The 23,864-nt window shown below is 39.8% G+C and overlaps 1 protein-coding gene across 2 annotated transcripts in view; it reads right to left on the bottom strand.

Moving 5' to 3' along the window:
* Window positions 1-23,864, bottom strand: part of LOC146555171 (adenylate cyclase type 1-like) — a 64,380-nt gene that overhangs the window by 18,431 nt on the left and 22,085 nt on the right. Inside the window, exons 5-16 of one of the 2 annotated variants that reach the window (XM_085251809.1) lie at window positions 21,912-22,039; window positions 20,017-20,175; window positions 16,184-16,325; window positions 13,934-14,089; window positions 11,097-11,291; window positions 9,336-9,433; window positions 9,104-9,188; window positions 8,276-8,365; window positions 6,382-6,656; window positions 5,851-5,977; window positions 5,608-5,751; window positions 5,376-5,492 (exon numbers count right to left, since the gene is read on the bottom strand). In XM_085251809.1, coding sequence (XP_085107935.1) covers window positions 5,376-5,492; window positions 5,608-5,751; window positions 5,851-5,977; window positions 6,382-6,656; window positions 8,276-8,365; window positions 9,104-9,188; window positions 9,336-9,433; window positions 11,097-11,291; window positions 13,934-14,089; window positions 16,184-16,325; window positions 20,017-20,175; window positions 21,912-22,039 — 1,716 coding nt within the window. The remainder of the gene's footprint in view (window positions 1-5,375; window positions 5,493-5,607; window positions 5,752-5,850; window positions 5,978-6,381; window positions 6,657-8,275; window positions 8,366-9,103; window positions 9,189-9,335; window positions 9,434-11,096; window positions 11,292-13,933; window positions 14,090-16,183; window positions 16,326-20,016; window positions 20,176-21,911; window positions 22,040-23,864) is intronic. The other variant, XM_085251808.1, reaches the window with a different exon arrangement.

The following is a 23,864-nucleotide window of genomic DNA, read 5'->3' as shown; positions in this document are numbered from 1 at the left end:
TAAAATCAGCTATTCAGTCAGCTCAAGAAACTGTGTGGCATGGCCGGTTCTAGGACAACACCCTATCACCCAATGGGGAACGGTCAAGTTGAACGTATGAACAGGACATTGTTGCAAATGCTTAGAACGCTAACTGAAACACAAAAGTCAAACTGGAAGGAATCTATCAACAAGTTAATGTACGCATATAATTGCACACGTTGTGAAGTCACTGGCTACTCCCCATTTTACCTACTGTTTGGACGGTCACCCAGGCTACCAGTAGATTTTAGTGACCACAGAGACTATGTTGAAAAATGGAGAAAGGGCATGGAACAAGCATACTCTATAGCAAATGAGAATGCAAAGAAAGCTGCTGAAAAGGGCAAAAGACACTACGACACAAAAGTAAGGAGTTCTGTGTTACAACCTGGTGAGAGAGTTCTGGTCAAAAACTTGACACGTAGAGGAGGCCCAGGGAAACTGAGAGACTATTGGGAGGACACTGTTCACACAGTAGTCAGACAAATGGGGCCTGACGTCCCTATCTACAAGGTAAGACCGGAGAGAGGCAGAGGGCGCTCTAGAGTGCTTCACAGAAACTTGCTTATGTCATGTGACCACTTACCTTTTGAAAAAAGATAATCGTACAAGACATGAACAGAAAAAGACTGATAAATGGCCTGTATTTGTATAGCGCTTTTACTAGTCCCCCCTAGGGACCCCAAGGCGCTTTACACACCCAGTCATCCACCCATTCACACACTGGTGGAGGCAAGCTACAGTTGTAGCCACAGCAGACTGACAGAAGCGAGGCTGCCATATCGCGCCATCGGCCCTTCTGGCCAACACCAGTAGGCGGTAGGTGAAGTGTCTTGCCCAAGGACACAATGACAGAGACTGTCCGAGCCAGGGCTCGAACCGGCAACCTTCCGATTACAAGGCGAACTCCCAACTCTTGAGCCACGATCGCCCCCCGTTGCTGTTGTGCCAGACTCTGATGGTGAGGGCAATGTTGATGAATACCGCTGTCATTACGCACCACGTCAACCTGTGTCCCAGCCATCAGAACAAGAACTTCTCACAGCAACATCTCAGCCCGCAGCTTCGGTCCCTGCTCTTGTACCAACACCAGAGCCTCTTGCTGGAGACCATCTGGAGGCGCCTTACCCAGCTGTCATGGAGACAACTTGTGAGGAGGCAGAGCCCACTGCAGGTGACATACCTGCCCGTCCTCCACCTGTTGTACTCGAGAGACTTGAGGAGGAGACGCCTCAGTGGCCACAGCGAGAGAGACACCCGCCAAGACGGATGACGTATGACCAACTGGGCACCCCATCTTGCTACAGTGTTTAGCCAGTACCGCAACTGCTTCCTGTGTACCCGGGCCTTGTTCCATGGTTTCCAGCTGTGCAGTCATACTGCACCCAGCCCATTGGTTTGTATGGACTCCAGCAAATGTAAGTTGACACTTTTTCACTGATGACTTGAGAACTGTACTTACAGACTGTCATCAAGAAAAAGACATTAACTTTTCCCCATCTGTGGATTATAACCATAGACAATAGACTTTGTGAAGACTCACATATGGACTGGTTATAGACTTTGTCTGCAGTCACCAGTGATGGACTGTGGTGAAACAGGTGTTAAACCCAGGTGTTAAACCCACATTATTACATTGGTTCACTCTACTGTTGATGTCCTGACTACAAGAGAATATAGACTGAAAAGCAATTTGTTGGTATAATGTCGGGGTGACATTTTTTGAGTGGGGGAGAGTGTGACAAGTTGAAAGACAACTGTTGAAGGATTCTTTTCCCCCTGCTTTCATACTCTTAGCAATATACTACTATCCCTGGTGCATTTCTCCTGAAATTGTCACTATAATTTCTCATTGTGTACCACTAACCACTGAAGTTACATTTCATTTTCCTTCACTCACAAAAAAGTCCCTGTTTTCCCTCTATTATGGGCGTGTGTGCTTGCATTAGTTTTTTCAAAGCATACTTAGATGACTACATATAAGTTTAGCTAGCAACCCTGGTGGATCAACTAATATCACTGACAGCAGACATCAGCTGATGCCTGATTGGTAAATGACATGTTAGTTATTTTGGCCGCTTCATTTTCTGCTCCCCTCTGACAAACACTTTGTAACGTACTTTCACCTTGGATTCTCCATGTAATAGTATTACTATTAGTTCTCTGTAAGTGATGCCTGCTCTAAACTGTGTTGGGTCTTGTAGATGGTTTCACTGTCTTTTGGCTTTCTGTGAATGCTCACTGAAGGGCAGGAACGTCCCAGACTAAAGCCAAATCACCAAATACATACTACAGTTGATGGGATGCTGATTTAAATACAATCCTCCTGACAGAACTGTACTATATGCACTCACTGGAAACTACCAGCTGAAGTCAAGCTTAGGGGAGCTCTTCAGTTGAACATCCTGATTTTGATATTTGCATATTCTCTTACTGCAAGGAAAACAAGATTTAAGACAACCTTAATGTCATTATATCTGTAAAATACTGATGCATAATCAATCAGATGCAGCAGGTGTAAACACATTGAACCAAAGCATTTTTAATACACATCAAAAGCACCCTTTCCTAATAAATATATGTTAATTTAACATATACAGCAAAGTCTGTGGAAGAGTTTAAGAACAGATCCAGACCTTTTAATTCAAATGAAAAGAAAGCAAAAACAGCCCCAATGTCCTTAAGAAGCCCCAAGTTTGGAAGACCTTTGACACAGTTTGCTGTCTAAGTTCGCTCTAAGCTGTAACCAAAATGAGCAGTCAGGGATTTTAGTCCCTTTAGACTTTATTGTTGAAACAACAGCAAAGTAGGCAGGAGAGAGAGGAGGGAACAACAAGCAGGAAATGGTGCAGGGTTGACTTAAACATGGACCCCTGCAGTAGCTTTTCAGCATACCGGTCACTTGCTCATCCCAGTGACCCAGATCAAATGTTAAGGTAACAACCACTGATTTGTACTATTACTGTTACATATGTTAAAACAATGTGAAGGGCATATTTGCTACATTAATACATTAAAGTTAAAATAAGAAGTAATAATAGTAATATCAGTTTATCTTGACTTGTTTAGCAGATATCTGTGCAATGATTTTCACTAAATCTGAGAGTATCTAAGTGCTGGGAATTCTTGCAGTGACATGACTAAAAATATTTTTATAGTCTATTTAAAAACATATTGTTTTGTGTCGTTTGGTTTAACTGCCCCCTTAAGAAATAACAATACAACAATCCTCAGGAAAGACATATTGCAAAGGGGACAAAACTAAAACAAGTAATAGAGCTAGAAAATAAAGACGAATGTGAAGCAGATCAACTGCCGTGAATCACAATACCGTCTATACATTAGAGCTACATAAATGATGCAACGATCGTTTATGAGATGAGATCAGCATGCCTGCAGGTCAAAGCTGCAGTTTCATGTGCATGGAAAATTTTGGTTAAATTATTATGCTGGAGCTGCACAACTTCCAGGCAGTGGAGTCCCACTGTGCTGTGTTATGAATACAGTATATGAGTGAACGTTAGCCCAGAGGAAAGAGAGGAAGCCTTTCTATACACCGTAACTCTGTGGGGTCACCAATGTGCTGGAAACATACTTCCTGACTTCCTCCCCCCTGTGTTTACGAGTCTCAGCCTCAGACCATCCTACATCGTCTCATGTATAGCCCCACCGATTGTTGAAGGAACTATTTTATCTTTTTATTATTATTAACAAATTCCAGCCTCCAGTACTCTCACAGTAGCCATAAAACTCCTCTATTGTTCAAAATGGTATTGAAGATGAAAGGGAACCTATCACATGCTTTCACATTTACCGTCATATGCATAAAGTTTGAAATGATGAAGCCATATGTAAAAGCCTAAAGCTCAGGCTTCTCTGCTTGCACTTTCATGCATATTTATCTGCACTTGGTTCTGCATGATGTCACCGAGAACAGGTACCTTTATTTTAGTCATCTGAGGTACACAGCCAATGATATTAAGCTGGCTTGAGGGGAATGAGGCTAAAGAGCAAGGTTTGGGATTGAGAGAGAACTAAGGGGTTGCACCAAGGCCCAGTATGAAATAAATGAGGACATTTTAATCTAGCAACGCTACTTTATTACAGTGGGAACGAGCATAACACATATCCCCACAGTTGTGTGTCTCTGCAAACACGTCAAGTTGCAGTTTAAATTCATTTCTCCTTCTTATTCTGAGTTACTGGATTATACTCCTTCCCTCGCTGCAGGAAGGAGCGCTTTCGCAGATCATTCATCCCAACAGCAGTTAGACTCTATAACTCCTCAATCACGATGTCATAAGTCACTGGACACTGTGAACATCCACGGTCACCACTTCATGCATAATGGACCTTCCATGACCTTCCAAGCTATATAGTTTATGTCTTCCATATTTCCAACTATATCCATAATCACATACTGTGTATGCTACCATTGTATATAGTATATTATCTTACTTTTTTCATTGATTGTACTTATTTGTATTTTTGTATTTCCTTCTGGTATCTGTACCTGAGCTGAGGTGACGCAAAAATTTCCCCGTTGTGGGATCAATAAAGTCTTATCTTATCTTATCTTATCTCTTATATAATGATCAGAAAATTATTTTAGCACGACATCATGTTGTCACTGAAATGCTAAAATTAAGTGCTTCAAAACAAATGGTTAGGATAGCAGTGTCATTGTCCTAAACAGCTGAGATAATTTCCCAACAATGGGAGTCTATGGTCCCTGCAAAGGGTCTACAAATCTGTATGACCTGTAAGGGCCATACAGATGATATGATTTACTGGTATGTCTTTTTATTATTCATTAATCTAACAAGATTATTATTTAACCATATCTCTTGTAGACATAATACTTAAGACATAAGATGATAACCAAAATGTGAAAAACTGAATTTGAAATTACTTCCTAATTCAAAGAACAGATTGAGTAACAGCAATTCTGGAATTACTGTAACAGAACAAAACTATTGATAAGATATAACAAAATTTAGAAATGTATGCTTTTTAGATTTTTCCCTCCACCTTCGACCTTCAAATTCCTCAGATATAAGCTCCTGAAAATGCAAAACCAGAAACTAAACTTCTCAAAACCCACATACATGCACTGTACTGAGACATTTACATTAAAAGGCAAAATAGTTGAAAAAAAAAACAAACAGGTGTGAATCTTGACTTGTCACCTAAAAATCTAGACACCTTCTGACCTGTAAGTCAGCAAACCTAAACCTCAGAGCTTCCTAAAGCACCTACTGTGTCAGGGTGTGCTTTCTGATTTCAAAGGTGCTTACGCACTTTAGACTGACGATCCCTGTTGGATGAGCCTGGACATGCCCGCAGATGCTCACCATGTTCCTGGGATTTGACATCAGGAAGTGTTGAGCCACATGAGCTGGCAGCAGGTTGAACAGGATCCTCTTGTTGTCCAGCTTCACTTTTTCCATGTCGTCTCTCTCCTCCTCCGCCTGCATGACATCAGCAATCACGCGACACACACACACACATAGCAGATCCTTTAAAAAGTGGCACTGATCTTGACATTTTAAGTTTTAAGCACTATGATGGCGTACTCTAGCTTACAGCAAAGAGGAGATGTAATTGCCCGTCCTTATCACTAGAGGGAGATAATGATTTGCAGACAAGACAAACATGCAGCATCTTCCCAAAATAGAAACATCCAGGCTTTGATGATCCACTGAGACAACCCAAGACTGAGCATAGGCACTAAAGAAAACACAAATCTGTATTACAATGATCAAATCCTTACTAAAACTGAACCCTAGAAGCAAGAACAGGATGTTGAATGTACCAGCAGCCACACACCTGAGTTGCCCAGAGATAGTCAAGTCGCAATTTAAGGTCCAGTTGTCTTGAATGCAGAGCCAGGGCTCCAGAAAAAAGCAACACTGCCAAAACAGGGTCATAGCCCCGTGTGTGCAGAAAGCCACCACTGGAAGATGGAGACATAAAAACATTTTTATAATGTTTATTATTTTTGTTATGTAGGGAAGAACTCATGACAATACAAAACAATGCCCTGAAATGTGTTGGAGTGGAAGAATAAAGTGGGAAAATATGCATAGAAATACATGCTTCAAATGCAAATACAATGTAAAGCAGAACTTTACACTGAGTATTTTGATGAGGGAAATATGTCAGATTTTGCTGCAATTCCTCTCCTACTGTTTTAATATTTTGATAATAATTTGATAGGATTTTGAACTTTTGTCTTGTACTTTCTTGTGTTCTTGTGGATAACAGCAACTTTTTTGTACTTAGCACACTTAGCCAAACCTGACTATAACCATAAACCTTACATATATTACATATACAAATCTTAACAGCACAGCTTACCCCACAGCTTGACGGTAACCACTGGTCTCCATGACAACTGCATATGTGATGGAGAGTAGAAAGAGGAGGAGGATCTTGGGGAGCGAGGAGACACGAATGTAAGGGATCACGGTGAGGGTCCCCGCCACACAGGAGAGTAAGGCATAGGCCATGTTGGGACAAGCCCGGTCCGTTGCTGTGGTGTTAGCAGATCTAACCATGAGAGTGTCTGCGGGGATGTTCTCCACAGAGCGGTTGGAGTTTGTCCCAACTTTACCCCAGGGAACACAACCCACCTGAAAGACAATTACTTTGATAATTTATCTTAAAAAAATCCTAAAACATTTAATATCAAATAATAAATTTCTCATTGATCTAATGGCATTAAGGTTAGAAACCTGAATAGACAATTTAACAATCTATGTGCCTGATTTGTTCCTTTCCAAGAGATCCTCGACTAATTATTTTGCTACATCACGTCTGGGTACAGAGCACCACGAACATTTGAATAAAGCGTAAGTACAGTGTGATAATCCATGCCTTTGGATTCTGTTTCCGAACCTTATCTTCCCGTGTAATATAAACAGTAAGACCAACCTGCTGGTGCACTCAGGTCGTATTTGCCTTGCAGAAGGAGACAGACAGATTCTGCATGCACGCATTTATCTTTAGAGTACACCCATGTGCAATATGATGACTGGAGAGGCCATAAACTGTTTACTGATCAAGCTGAATGTTCAAATTCAATGGTCTACGACAAGCTGAAATAATGCAAGCCTGGCTATGTGACGTCCATCTTCTTAAGACACTGGTCTGCATATTAGGTTGTTAAAGGGGTTCTGCCCGTTTTTACCAGTATTTGTGTTTCTTTGCTATGCTAAACTAGTACATTCATAATGTAGTAGTTCATATATTTGACTATCAGGAAAAAGATCCCCAGGAGAAGGTGCAAATTCCTTTGGGGTGACATCAGCTTAAAGTAACTTTTTCTTCTTCTGCTATGCTAAGCTACCTATATCCTGATTATAGTGGTGCCAACTTTTTAACTATTAAAACAAAAATCATATGGGCATTTCCCTTGAAAAATAACAAAAGAAGAAAAAAATATCCAAATAAAATAGTGGTGTGCTGACACAAGCGCTTCTCTGATAAAGTTGCAGTCAAATCAGATTTGGTATTTGTAATCGTGACCAACAATGAAGTTTTGTCAGAGAAAATCAGGAGAATTATCTCTAATCATGACACCCCAGTGCACCTCATACCCAGCCACACCCTCAGACAAAAAACTCCCAAATACAAGAAGAACAGCACAGTATATGCTGTGCAGCGCAGCACGGAGTGCTCTGACTTCTTCATTGAATAAACCAAACAGCCACTCCATAAACGCATGGCACAACATAGAAGAGCCACCTTGACAGGACAAGACTGAGCTGTACATCTGCATCTTAAGGATAAAGGACACTCTTTCGAGGATGCCAATGTTCACATTTAGGACAGAGAAGACAGATGGTTTGAAAGAGGAGTGAAAGAGACCACCTCCAGTGCAGTTTTGATATCCCTCCCAGGGGCCTCAACCCCTACTCACATCTTGTGTCAGGTGACCTATAGAGGTCACAAGGTAGAGTGAGGCAAGATCTCACAGTGGTTTGACCCGTAACCAACGACCCTATTAAGGGACAATCCCTACTTGAACTGAAGACGAATGAGAGGTGACAAAATTTAAAGAAGTCCAATCGCATTCTTTCCGAGCTCCTTAGACCAGAACTGAAATGATGAAACTCTGACAACTCCTTTCACTCAACATAACTGTGGTATATCAACCATGAATAGGTAATATGCCAAACTACATATAGTGAATAGTAACTGATTTTGAACACAGACCATGATATCATTTATATAAATCATATACACTTACCACACAGGCCTGGGTAACAGAGTAGGTGAGCAAAACGAGGAAGACACACAGCACTGTTCGGATCTGGATGGTGAGGCAGCCCGGTTGGCACTAAAGCCAGAGGAAAGGGAAAGGGAGGTTGGCAGGGAGGCGGAAAATAGAAGGAGTAAATGAAGCACCAGTTTATCTACTTTAAATGCATTTTGGACAAATCATTAACCAGGACTGGAAATAAAATGAGTGCATTTTGTGGTGTGGCTCATTATGTTCAGGTCTATTAGAGGAGACACTTAAAGGGTATGATGATAGTTCAATGTAGCATGATGCCACAGTGTCATATGGAGATTATGCGCTCACTATGCAAAAATGATTATGGTGCTCCGATATGAAGGCTTTTTTTTCACACACAAAAATATAATTAATCAAAGACTGCTAAAATGCTAAAAGGTTTGTGAGACCACTAAGTGTATGCTAAAGGAGGCTAAATAAAAATAAATAAATAAAACTATGAAGTTATAGTAGTGATAGTGAAACACTGATTTATCTAAGAAATGTCAGATTATGAAAAAACAACTCTAAAATAAAAAAAACCCACAATGAACATATATATAAAATTACCTTAAAGAAATACAAAATACCCCCCAACATAAGCAAAGCAATTACAGAGACTCAAAATTATTTTAAAGCCATATGAAGTAACTTCCTAAAGAATTAGACAACAAAAAGACACAAAATAGTCATTAAGAGGCCCAAAGCAACAACAAAGTGACTAAAACCACTGACAAAGAGTGTATTAAGAGTGTGATCTTTACACGTGTGAGGCTGCTGGAAGAGGTCTGGAAGTCTTACCTGAACACTGGTGAGATGAAGGTACATGACACAGGCCACGTGGAAACACACACACAGCACCAACAGCAGCAGCACCAGCATCCCTCTGAGAGACAAAGAGACAAGAGTGTGAGCAGGGCTTTCCCAGTTTTCACTAAATGCCATGAAAAACAGCTCCTTTTCTAACTGGCCCACAAACTTTTTTGCGTAATATGATTGGACATTTTGTGCGTGAATGTGTGTGTCTACATACTGTGGGATCATTAGTAGGTAGATAAGGCCGAACAGGGCAGCAAGGATCAGAGAAAGAACCACAGCACTGATGAACTGGTCATCATATACCTGATGATACTAAGAAAAGAGGAAACAAGAGTTAAAATGTAAATAGAAGAGGAAACACAAAGAATCCATCCATCCATTGCAAAAACAGTGTAGGTCGATTCAGAGCACTGTGTTGGAAATCCTTTATCATGGGGAATCCTGGCATTGCTTTTACATCATCCTAGAGATAAGTACATAAGATTGTTTGAAGACAACTACATGGTCATTTCAGTTTTATTAGAAACTGACCAGCTACAAATGTTAACATGGTATGATACTAATGAAGTTTAAAGGTGCTATTGTTGGTTTTTACGTCTCGATAGTTTCAGTGTGACTTGAAACTAGTGAGTGAGCACTTAATTTCACTAGAAAAGTCTTTACTGAGGTAATGGATCAGAGAGGCAGAGGGCTGACTTCTATACATTCAGACTGTGTTTTTGAAACCAGCAGATTCTCTCCCTGCTGGTCATTAGAAAGAATGCAGGTTTAAGACACTGCCACAGACCTGGAAGGTACACCCATCTTTTTTACATTGTTCCACCTGTCTTTATCTTACAGTTCATTCTTTTTACTTCTTTTAATATTCTCTGCTTTATTTCGAAGAATAGTTCCTGTCCGCCTTTCGTTCATTTGTCTGCCCTGGTTGCTGTCCTGATTTAATTCACATGTGGTTTATTATCCCTTTCCCTGTTGTGCTCATTTATTCTCCATGTCCTACCTCAGTATTTGTCATTATCACAACTCTCTGTTATTCCTGAATCCGATCCTGAATCTAGTTTGTTTTCCTTCTACCCTACCTAGACTTTTAGGACACATTTTAGACTTCCTGCCTCATATCTGCAGAGCCTTCTGTTTACCCTTTGAAAATACAGGATTTGATTTTTCCGTCTCCTACGGTGTTTCCAATTGGATCCTCACTTGTTTATGACCACAAAAAGTGACAGCCATAAGCCATTTACTTATCACAGCTGTTTTTACTCTAACAAGAAAAATAGTTTTTACCCAGAATACAGAATACCACAATTGTTTTTATTTAACTGGAAAAGAGGCTTTTTGGCTCATGTTTGTACTAATAAAAAACTTCACTTATCTCTTGCAAAAGAAAGGAAAGGGGATGTCTAAATTTGTAAATTTGTTTTGAAATAAATCGTGTAGTGCAGGAATATATTTTTAAAAACCCATTATGCTCATTTGTGTCTTCTTTATTTATTGCGCTTCTCCTAAAAGATAGCAAGGCTAAAACAAGTTAAACATGAGAGGCAATTAATTATGTTTTTACTTTGCACAGGTTTTATTTCTTCTGAAACAACTTTAAATGCAGACGCTGACACGCGCGCACACGTCGACGCATGAACCCATCTCTGTTCTGCTTCTTCTTTATGGCTACCCACGCACACATTGCAGAAAGATATCACGTGTGCTGCTCAGACGTTCCCAAATCATTATCTGCACCCCCTCTTGAGAGGGTGGGTGGATTCCTCTTGCACGCACACACACATAGACAACAGGCGTGGGAGAGAGGGAGAAAGAGAATTAGAGCTCGTGTAGGGTGTGTATGTGCGAGTGTAAGACAGAAGGGGGGGCAGTCACGAAGCATGTTGTATCTTGAGCAAAGTATATATTAATACATTTGTATATCTGTTGAAAAGTTACGTGTTTCTCGATCAGATGTTCAGGTCTCGTGTGTCCTCACCCTGCGCTCCCTGTCTCTGCTCCTGTAGAACAGGGTGATGTAGTTGAGGTCTGATGTCTCAGACTCGGTCTGACGCGCTTCGATGAGCCGCCCAATGTAGCGGTTGACTCGCGTTCCTGGCGAGTGCTGCACGGCAGTGGCTGAGAAAGACGTCCGATTCCTCAGCTTCTCCGATGCAGTCCGCAAAGCTCGCCGCTGTCATACAGCGAAAAAGACAACACAATCAGTCTCTGCAGAGACCTGCCTCGTGCGTTAAGGCTGACTGCTTGTCAGCTGATGCGGTGAGGCATACAAATGAAGAGTTTTGTGAGCTCAGCACTTACACAGCTCCTGAGCACAGGAGAATTTGATATAACTCTATAAAGACGATAAAAAAGTTTGCAGACATGCTTGTCTGAATATCTGAGGATATAATACTCATTACTTACCATCAAACTACCAATAGCAGCTCACAGAGATGCACACACGCATGTTATGCGTGCACAAATTCATAAATGCAGAGAAGGCTGAAATTAGAAGTTAGGTGACTGAATTTTTTTTTTAAACAGATTAAGAAATTAACATGCAAAAGGCTTTAAATCTAATCGATCAAAACCACAGGGCCTTGAATATTGTTTAACCACTGTGAAGTTAGAGCTCAGGCACAAATTTCGGCACAAGGCTCTTATCATTAAAAGACCTTGGTAAAAAAAAAAAGACAAGAAGCAGTTTTTCTTTGCTCCACCACCCATTAATAGCCAACTTACTACAAGTTCCATGTAGCAGATTAAGATGTGATAACATTTTATAATGTAAATTAAAGTATATATAGATATGAAGTATAGCTCATTAAAATGGGCATTGTACTGACATTGTGCTTTTGATCTGATGGTGGCAAAGAGAAAAGGTCTAATATACAATCTGATGATAAGGTTATAAATACTTATTTGCTGCTGGTAATACAACCGAGGCACTAATGTCACATCACACTGAAGTTTCAGGTAGCAGTTAATCAGAAAATAAGTAGGTAGACAAAGTACACATTGGTGTGTTTTAATTGCTTTTTCTGTGTGGCGGTTTTTTATTGGTCCTGTGGGTGGAATTATCCAGGGAGATGGAACTCAGTTGTCAAATACGATAATGAATAAAATAATGCCCAATTTGAAAATTATGATAACAAACTATAGAATGGTATGTTAACTGCAGAAGTTACTGCTCATTGGCTACAGTATAATATTAGATGAAGACATTTTTCTTTAAGATCTGCTTTTTCAACTCCTGTTCCTTATTATGTCTGAAGGTATAACAGATTTATGGACCTATTTGGAAGAACGAATAACAAATCCAAGCTCTTTACATGTGTTACTGACCAAAACCGAGCTCCACAACTGTTGACACACACAGCTTTCTGTGCTGCCAGCTGGATACCCCCCTTCTCCTTTCACAGCATGCAGCAATCAAAGTTATTCCTAATGTTGACCACAGTGCCCCCAAAGTGGGTGCAAGCTAATCAAGATAATGTGTTTCAAAGCACAGTACATGCCACATCCTGCATACATGCTTTAAAGACCCCCTTTAGTCATAAAATCAGCTTTTGCTTGTTGGGGAATCGAGACTCCACAAGATTTCTGACGATGTCCTGTAGCAAAAAGATGTAAGCAGCAAAGTTGCCAGGTGAAGGCTCCCTCAGTTTGACTTGTTTTTTTAGAATATTCCACAGATGCTCAGTCACACTGAGATATTTGAAATCACGTCTAAAGCTTGAACATTTTTATGTTTGTGAACCCATCAAAGTAACGCTTCAAAACACAAACTTTCCCAGATGAACATGGTGATAACTTTGTTGTCATTCAAAACGGTTCTTTGGACCACTTTTAGTATGTACTAACTAGAAAACTCCTCCTGGAACAGTCAGTGTCCTAGCCATCAAAGTTTGGCTTAGCAAAGTCTCTCTGATTCTGATGCTCGGCCATTTTTCCTACTTCCAACACATCTGTATCAAGAACTGAATATTCACTTGCTGCCTAATGTATTCCGCCCCTTGACAGGTGACAGTGAAGCAAGAGTCACCATTTTTAATTTGTCATGTATAGCAAGATTAGATCTTGTAAATAGCACCAAACAATTCCCAGTCATAATTCTATTATAGATTTGCTATGTGTCACAAAGGAAGGATTTTAGCTACTTGGATAATCATATAACAATGTGTCTAATGCTATTATGAGAGATGATACCAGGCAGTGGGTGATTACCAGCAGTTGTAATGCAACCTCATCAAAATCATGAAGTGCTAATGCCTGGACCGGCTCACAGAGTTGGGCGGATTAGAGCTAGCAGGCTATTTCTGACAGCCAGACACTGTGACACAACACCAATCGCCCAAACACTCGACGACTCCATGACTGACTCACTGCCTCGTCACACACAGAGCTAAGAAACACATCAACAAGAACAAGGTGATGCTCATATGGACATGAAATTGCAATCTGGCATATATAAAGTCAATGTCAGTGGTTGTATCAGTCCCAGTGGCTTACTTTTTAAGAGACTGTCATAAAGCAGGAGTACTGTGGTACTTCTGAAGATGTGAAATGTACATATTAATTCATTAATACAATACAAGCAAACATTAAATACATATTAATGTTTTCTTGTGTGATTGTTTGACATGCAGATTATGGATCCAAGCAGGATTTCAATCCACCCAAAAAACACCTATAGGCAAGTCTAATAAAAGGATTTTCATTTGACTATGTGAACTAGTAATTCATATTCTGTGCACTCATATGCAAGCATAGCAAATTACTTTTGTAATTTGAAACCAAAGAGATGCTTTCATTAGTGCTTTTTACACATACCTTGTCATCATCCTCACAGGTCATGACATTGGAGAAGGGGATCTCGGCCTTGAACATCTTCCTACAGTGCATGAGCTGCACAAGCAAGTAGCACACTGTCTTGAACTTCATCCTCTTGGCTGGTTTGATGTCTGATAGGATAATACCAGGAAAGATCTGGAAATAAAGATAAAAATAAAACAATAAATAGAACATTTGATAAAGAACTCAACATACTAAACACATTTAAGGCTTGATATGATATACTATAATAGGCTTTTTTGAAGAAAAAAAAAAGAAGAAAAAGAAAACATCACATAAATCAAGTGAAGCATTAAGTCTCTTATCTTGTTAATATTTTTCAGGATGAAAAAGCTAACATTTAGCCTAGTGTATATAGCACAATTAAGCACAGCTTTGATAGAATAATTGACAGTACAAACAGTAAACACAAAAACTCGCAACTAATACATCTATAAATTCAATCCGTCTTTCATTTTTTATGTTATTTTTTCTTGCTTGCGAAGTGAAAATGTGAAATATATGAAACTGAAACATGCCAAAGTCAAAGTAATTATCATTAGCATTACGCAGTCTCGTATTTGAATATGGATATTTGCCATAACATTAGAATTTTACCTTTTATCATGTGCTGTATCAGACTTATAAATTTAGCTTTGTGGCATACATTGTTAGGATTTTTGTATTACTGTTGCTGTTGTACTACGTTAAATATGGTTGAGATAAAAAAGGTTAAATAGGCTGGAACATTTACATTACTATTGCTTTTATAATTAATACAATTATTGATTTGGGCCATGTATTTTAAAGGTACTTAATCTTTTAACTAAATAGTTGGACATGTGAATGTGATTATTTTGTTCTCATTGTTTTAAGGGTGCTTAAAGACTAGTTAGTTCAAGTCACCCTGACCGTTGTGGGTCATTATAAAGCTTTCATTAAGATCAAGGAAATTGTAAGTCTTATTAAATTTCTTATGTTTGTAAATTTGTTAAAGCTATTATGGTTTTAAGGGTTTTTTTATACGGGCTGAAAAAACAATAAATGTTTTTGTTTTGTTTTGTTTTTTTAAATCAGTTTCATATATTACCAAAAATAATGTGCTGCTCATTTCTTTGTATTCTACAGGGTCAATAAAAAGTCGCCACTAGCCAGCTGTTATCAACAACACAGTAGCAACACAAAATGTGTGTCATGCCACACTGCGCCAGTGGCTGCCTTTAAGTCCTCATTAATCAGAGCTATGTATTGCCATTGGCCCTTAGGACAGACGTATCACTCTACATATATTACAAATAAAGAAAATGTATTATGATAATGCGCAGTAGATCTGAACAAGCACAATACAAGCAGGCACGCTCTTTTTACATTTAGTCATATGACTAAATATGAGTAAATGTAAAATGACAATAACAAATATGTAGCTCCAAAAATAGCACAGCTCTCATAATAAGTAGTAAAATGCATCTAAATTTAAAAAAGCAAACAAATGTAAAAATCCTAAATTCACTATTGTTATGCTTCATTTTAGGCTAGATGGGACAGAGAAGACATCAGGTCTTGATTTCATTTGATTTAAAAATCGAAAGAGATTTACTTCAGTGTCATGTGTGGAAATAAAAGCAACATATATTCTGTTTTAGGGACGAATGCACCATTGATTACTTGTACAACCAAGTAATATTATTTCTTGCCAATTCATCATAATTATTATTATTATTTTGGAACCCTCCACAACTTAAACAATTTAACATCAGTGTTTCTGATTGCATCTTCCCTCCATTTAATTATCCATAAAAATCTTTTAATTCAAAAATGTTCAAATTCAAAATTTATATTCTCCATTAATGAAGCGGTTAAAAGGACATGGCATGAAATTAAATGTGGAGAATTGTCTCATTCATGGAAATCAAGTAGGCTTGAGTGGGATTTTTACAGTAAACTGTGAATGTGGGATATTACAAAACCTGGATCAAGTGTTTATCTGCGTGTGCATGCCGGTGCCAGCGTTGTGCATGTGCACTTTACGAGGGATTTAAAACATTTTTTCTGACACGAACAGCCAGCTCCGATGCACATGTGCAGTTGGTGTGAGATATTGATACTAGTCATGTGTATGCCAGCTTAGCACATGGCTTGCCTCCCTCTCCCTCCATCAGAGGATTAACTGTTACAACACTGACAGCTGTGTCACCTCTCAAGTTATACGGTTGTAAGAGAATCTGCAGAAAAGAAATCATTCTGTCGTACTTTCCGTCTGTGTGACGGCACGATGAAAAACGTTTCTATGTGATGCTTCTGTAGGAAGGCATGTCTCTCGTGGCCAAAGCCCGGTTCCACCTCGTAGTCTCCGTTCAAACACTCCAGGGTGGTCCTTGTGATGTGCACCTTGCTGGGAGCACAAGCAAAGCAGAGGACAAAAAGCAGTTGGTGATAAAAAGTCCAACACTAAGGTCTCAAATCATTATCCCCTCATTATTTTTATCAGCTTAATAGCCCCTCGGCTTGCTCAAAACTCGTCACTTCATAGAAATTTTCATCCTGGTAAATCATCTAATCTGGTAACGAGTCCTAAAATCTTATTACCTCACTTGAAACAGAACCAAATTTAGCCAAACAGGCGATCTCATTTCAGTGCTGTTTAAAATGCAAATCTGCTTGTTACTGTATGCCAATGTGGCAGGGGTGTGGTCTCTGGCCTGCTGCCGTGGGACGGGTGGCGCAGCTAGCTCTTGGGGCGGCGTCGGGGTGGCAGAGGGGACAGGTGTTTGTGCAGAGACTAATCACTCTCTCCTTGTATATAGTAACGGAGGAGACTGACGGGGAGAGTGTGCAGTGGAGGAAGCCTCGAGAAGAGCTGACTCCTGGCTCGAGTTGTGCCGTAACCTGAAAAGAACTAGTAAACAAAATAAAGAAACCCAGCCACGTCCGTATACACTGTGTAGGTCTGATCATTTCTGCAGCCAGTTTAATGAAGTGACATTAATTTAATCATGGTGGTCAGTTTTATTTTTAGCTGCTGTTTATGTCCTAGTTAGCACATTTGTGCAACTACATTAAATCTGAATTATTTTCTTGCAATGGTTTTTCAGGGCAGAATGTGGGAAAAGTTGACCTCTTAAAAGATCATTTTATTTACTATTTCATCAACAATTAGCATGAACACCAACGAAATGATTCCACAAATGATTACAGTAAGCCAAGTCAATCCAGATGTTGTATGGAAACAGTTAAAAACACTTAAAATATCAGGATGAACCGTGTGGTTTATTTTGGTACAACTCTGTAAACTAACACAGGTTGTGATCTCTCAGTTACTTGTTGAGCAGATGTTGGTGTGCCTACTCAGGGATGCTGTTTTATGTTTACATTGCTTTGATATTTTGTTTTGCTTTTTCTAGGTCAGATCGACATGACAAGTTTAAGGATGTATCTTACAACAGTTGTAAGCAGCAGCTTATTCAATCGGACCTGTAATATCTTTTCTGTTTATTGGAAAAAGTACAAAAACTGTAAACCATAGCTTAGTATAAGTTATAGTATGAGATTATTACACTAATTATATGTAGTAAAGTCCAATAAATTTGTGCTTGAGTGCGGTGAGTGAAATTCTAGTATTTTTTTTCCAATATGATCTCTTCTGATGTCAAAAAATGTGGTGCTGTCCAAAACATAATCTGATGGCTGCATATACGTATACACCAATCAGGTATAACATTATGACCCGCTGCTTAATATGAACATGTGCTGCGGTATTTGGCACCAAGCTTTTAGCAACAGATCTTTTAAGTCCTGCCAGTTGCAAAGTGGGGCCTCCATGGATCGAAGATGCTCGACTGGATTGAGATCTGGCAAATTTAGAGGCAAAGTCAACACCTCAAACTCTGTGTTGTGCTCCTCAAACCATTCTTGTACCATTTTTGCTTTGTGGCAGGGCGCATTATCTACTAAAACGCTGTCAAGCCTAAAATGAGGACATGGACACAGCTAGTGAATTTATATCTTGTTTATATTTTATAATACTGCAGTTTGCTAGTCTGGAGAATCCAGGTATGTGTTAACACACCACAACAGTCTTCTCAGGGGTGGACATCCCACCAAGTCAAACCATGCAAACCATGCACTCTACAGGCCTCAGTTAGCAAGTAAAATGGTAAGCTCAGAACAGTACTATTAGAAAAAGACTGAAGAACTATGGCTTGATTGGAAGGGTTGCCAGGAGAAAGCCTCTTCTCTCTAAAATGAACATGGTAGCATGGCTTAGGTTTGCAAAGCTGTAGCTAAAGAATCCATGAGAATGGACCGATGTCCTTTGGACAGGTGAAATCAATGTAAAGATGTTTGGCCATGATGCAACATGTTTGGAAGAAAACAAAGACAGCATATCAGCACAAACACATCCTACCAGCTGTCAAGCACAGTGTTGGAGAGGTGATGATTCAGGCACAGGACCTGTACATTTTCTAGAGTCAAATGTGAGGGCATCTGCCTAAATGGTAAAGCTGGACCAAAATTGAATCATGCAACAGGACAATTGCCTCAAACACAGGGGCCAAACTTTCATAATAATGTGAAAAACTGATAGAGACCTACAGAAAATCAGTACTTCAGCTTCTAGCTTTTTAAAGTTTGTCCAACAAGCTAATGATACAGTTTTCCATGGGACTGCTTAGAGTCTTGCGAAAGCTTTCTTTCATCTCTGGTAACAATGTCAGCTCATGCTCAAAAACTATTTTATACACTTTTTCACTGATCTTCAGTTAATGGATGGAAAATGGGTGACTGATCAAGTGCATTTTCACAATTTTTATACATTTTGAAAAATACTTAGGTAAGCAATAGCTTGCTAAATTCATTGTTTGTCTGTTTTTGTTTTTTTTAAAGGTACCATATTTTCCACACTATAAGGCGCACTTAAAATCCTTAAATTTTCTCAAAAATCGTCAGTGTGCCTTATAATTCGGTGCGCCTTATGTATGAATTCTGGTTGTGCTTACTGACCTCAAACCGATTTTATGTGGTACACGGGCTCAGAAATCTGTCAAAAAATGCTTTAGTATGACTTCGTAAGCTACAAAACCGCACTGCTTGATGGATTGTCGGAGCGTTATGGCTACCGTAGTCAGGAGCCTCACGGAGTAATCTGAGTCCAAAACTCTGTCCCTTCAGGTTCCAAAGTCAAACGAACACTGCGGCATTACTGAGAGTTAAACATGGTCTAAATTGTTTCATCTTTAATAAAATGATCATTTTGCAGCTTTACCAGGTGTAACAATTAAGTTTAACATCCGGGCATCCATGAAAACAGAATTTATTAAATTTAACGGAGTTAGAAGTTAGCAGGAAGTTAGCTTGCTAGTTACCACCTAAACATGATATAGCATATTCTGACTGAGAGATTTCTGAAAAACTTAAAATGTACAGCTCTGCTATCACTTCCAACATAAATGAAGACAGAAAACTAAACAGCAGTGACATTTGTAGGGTTACTGAAGTTGGACTAGCTGGTATATAATGATGTGCTACCTGATCACTAGCAACACAGCTATGTTAGCATAACATAAACACAGTGAAACTGGAAGATGAACGCTAACTTTTTTTCACTTTAAATGGCAACGTGAGGGTTCCTGATGGTTATGGACAAATGCAATTGCATGGCAGGTAAAAGGACCAAACTTCAGTCAGGAGAACAGCTTAGTCATTAATATACTGAAACAACATGGGAATAGAGCAGCTGTGAGAGAATTCAACATTAATGAATTAATGGTACGGAAGTGGAGGAAGCAAGAAGAATGAGTTAAGTCTGACTTATCAGACTGTTTTGTTTCACTTAATGCGCCATATAATTCAGTGCGCCTTATGGTCCGAAAATACGGTAATTTTACATTTCTATGTAAATGACCCTGTGAATTATGATAACCATTTGAGAAGTCTATGAACATAGTAGTGTACATACAGATACAAAAAGTCTGTCATAGCACTGTGTCATATTACTGTAGCTGACATACTGTATTCTGTGTCTTTGCATGAGTGTGTGTGCTGCGTTCGTCTGATTTTCAGTGGGTGTAACAGTCAGTACTGACCCTGGCAGCCCTCCAGCCTCCATCACATTCGCCAGTGTGACATCATTTGACCAGACATCATACTGCCATTTCCTCAGGCCCAGCACGCCACACAGCACCCGTCCTGTGTGCAGGCCTACGCGCATGTTCAGATCCACCTCTGTGGCCTCCACCACCGACCTGCAGGGGGGGAAAGAATGATTTAGAACTACTTGAACAAAAACCAGGACAATTTAACATTTAAAGCATTTTTCTTTTATTGTTGTTGTTTTCTTTTCTTTTTGTTGCCATATAGGAAGCAGTGTGGCTGAAGCAATGATAATGCTGGGTAGTAAAAGATGCCCAGCAAATTTCTCCAGATTACTGAGTGTTAACAACACTAGGTTAGACTACAGTGACCTTTAGCTCAAACTTAAAGAGGATAAATTCTCACAACAAGGTCTTATTAACATCTGCAAAGAAGTATAGCTGTTTCCCAGCAGGAAACACCACTAACTGGTATGGGATGTGTTGGAAGAAATCAGGCAACCATCTACCAAGCATCAGTGATAGCTGTACAATGAGGTTAAATGTTGGTGCAGAACCCAAAATATATTAAAAGACAATTCCACCCCCTGCCACAACCTGTTTACCTTCCTGCCATGTGGCAAGCCAACCAGAAACATCTGCTGTAGCGCAACCACATTTGAGCACAAGAGCCCTTTTTTAAAATTGCTATTTTTGTGGATATTGTTTTACAGCCTCGTGTTAGATTATGATAATGGAATTAATCTTGAATCTTAAAGTTCTGAATTGTGTAGCAAAACTGATTCAGGGTTGCTACACGAGTACAAAATCTTTGATGTAGAGAGGCGCATCTGTAATCATACGCTTCCAACACATTTCAACTTTGTTCCAAAAAAAGCACAAACTACTCAATGCGCCTTCAAAAAAGTTTATGTTCACATGTATGTGTTTACAATATGAATGCGCATGTGTGGATCACCTTCCCTGAGTCGTACTGTGGGGCAGTGACGAAAAAGCAGGACTTTTCCAGAGCCTCTCCTCCCTGGTAAATCACCTAGTAACCTGTGGGAGGTCACCCACTTCAGATGTGAGACAGTCACAGACGAGGAAGGAAATTGAGAATGGCAAAGGGTTCACAAAGTGTGTATTTGCGTGTGTGTGGGGTGGGTGTGTCTGTTTACAGGATGGCAGAAAAGAAAATGTGGTTTGCCCATAAGGTTGAAGAAGGGACATCTTACACTCACACGCATACTGAGGAATGCGTGTGCATGGCAGCACCTGTCCTTTGAGATAAAGGGCTCCCACTCCGGCATCCATCCTCCCAGACAGAGCGGTGGGGCAAAGAACATGACAGGCGCAGGTTCACACAGGAAAGTGAGGCAAAGGTTCTCCGTGTACGTGGTGTCTACATGCTTTTAGGGAGAGGGGCGGAAACCAGGGCTACGTGCAAGCAAGTGTCTTTTAGGTTCCAAATGAACGAAAAAGAAGTAAAGGGAATAGATTTGGAAGTCAACCAAATCTATGTGGTTAGAAATTGTTTGGATTGGAATATATACACACTCAATATCAATCACATGTTACAAAGGTCAGCTTTCTAGGTTACCTTTGTGACAGGTGTTTTGGCAGCAAAAGGGGGACCGACGCAATACTAGACAAGTGGTCCTAATGTTATCCCTGATCGATGTATATTACTGTTGAAGCAGGTAAGAAGTGCCTCAGTTTTCTCGGATTTCCTAGAAACTGTTGTCATAGAAGCAATGCACCGAAAGCAACTTAAAAGGATAAAATTGTTTTCTTCTTAAGAAACAATTCGGATGATCACACATTGTAGAGTAACTGTTGACTTCTGGTCCTTCCCCAAAACAATCATAACAAAGACATTTTTGCCTGCATGTCAGTGTGTGACATACGCAATGGTATCAATCATATCCAGGCCCATTTCTACACAGCAGTGGGCATGGTCCGCCTTGGGTTGGGTCAGTCCTGACACGCAGTAGTAACAGTCCCCCAGTATCTTTATGCGCCTGCAGTGATTCTCCTACAGACACAAAAAGAAAAAGAAAGATGAGCAATGTCAGTGAGATTAGAAAAATTTAGTTATTTTGAGTGTATACTACACATATCTTTAAATGTATCTTTGTCAGGTTTAATGTCATTAAACGAATCTTTAATTGTGTGGTGGCACATAATGATTAATGTAGCTGCGTTTTTACAGCTCTGTACACTGGAAAAGATATGAGGGGGATAGAGACAGGTATCAGAGGGTTTATTGACCCTTTTCCAGCATGAGGAGAAAGTAAAATACCAGCAGAAGAGCACAGAAAACAATTGTTTTACACATAGGACTGAACTGTTTAGACTACCTTGCTAGGTTAGCAAGGTAGTCTAAACTGGTAAAGCACTAGTTAGTCAAAATATTTAACTTATTGTCTAACAGGTCCTCCATAGTGTAGTGGCTTACACATTTGCCTAACTATCAAAAGATCCTGCTGCCCAATCAAACATGCAGAGCTACTCATTGTGGTGATCCCTTGTGAATAAAGGGATCACCACAATGAGTGATCCCTTTATTCACTCATAATACCGGGATTACTAAAGGAGTAGCTAAAAGTAACTTTTCCTTTTATTTAACTTATTCTCTAATCCTGTTTTACTTACTTGTGTTTTCATTTTTTCTCTTTTTAAATGTCAAAGCAGTTAACATTAGCTAGAAGCTAATGAAATTCTTAATTTAACTCAATTGAAAACCACCAGTAGATAACCCTTGTGGGGGGTCAGCTTAATCCTAGCACGTCCCTGATTTTGTAAACTACTGGTACTTGCCCTGATATACATTTACCTGTAGCCATCTTATTTGATGGCTCTATCATTATTACTCTACACGGAGCATGACTCCTAATTGTTCTTAGATAGCATGGTCAAATTTTTCTGTGACGTGAGCTGGTGTGACTAACTTTTATTTCCATCTGGATCGCAGATTTTGTAAAGTTTAACGCCCCATAAATAGCTAATTATGACAGGAACCATTGCTATTTTAAACCCTTTCTTCTGCAGAAACTGTATGGAAGCTGCAGCTGCATTTCGATTCATTTTAATCAGATGTGTGTGCTTGTGCTACTGTTTGTGTATTTGTAGTTGAGGCCAACTCTAATTGCTCCGACATGCTCTTGAAGTAGAATCCCGCCCCCACATTTCCAGACAGATCCGCTATTTGTCACAGTGCACATTGTGCACAAACTCAGCAATGGTGCCACACACACACTCACCAATGCACACAGACACCTTTACAGACACACAAATCCCCACTCAGACACATACCTGCAAAAAAAATGCAAAAAAACAGCTGCATGGTAACTTGCACACATACTGTACTGCACACGATTTAGTGACACACGCAGGGTTTCCTTTTGGCACTGTATCACACAGAGTCATCAGAAAATTGCAATGGAAGACCCTACAAAGCTTTGCCTGCAGGCAACCTCTGACTGACAAGCACACATGTGCACACACACAAACACACACATTCATATATACAGAAGATTCATGACAATTGCGGGGTAAGAGGCAGAGATGAGAAGAGAGAAGATGGGGTGCTCTGGTTTTCTGCTCACGGGAGCAGAAAGATTCTGGCGTGGGAGGATATGAGAATTCAGAACGTGCATGATTATCCCGGCACTCGGAAGAGAGAGAAGTGTGCATGTGCCTGTGTGTGCGTCCATGTCTGTGAACAGAAATAATCTGCTCACAGCAAACCATGTCACAAGAGAAAAGTATCTCTGTTTGCTTTGGGAGACACATTTAGGAATAAAGCTACCTGATTCAAGTGCAGACTTTGTGCCTCTGTTTTGCTTGATGCTGTCTTC

This window comes from Mchenga conophoros, linkage group LG17 (assembly GCF_057382185.1).
Source record: "Mchenga conophoros isolate Kocher_MC1m ecotype Shallow Benthic linkage group LG17, M_conophoros_male_GT1.1, whole genome shotgun sequence".
Lineage (NCBI taxonomy): Eukaryota > Metazoa > Chordata > Actinopteri > Cichliformes > Cichlidae > Mchenga > Mchenga conophoros.
Note: the sequence above shows the minus strand (reverse complement) of the source record. Positions and strands in the feature narration are given on the sequence as shown.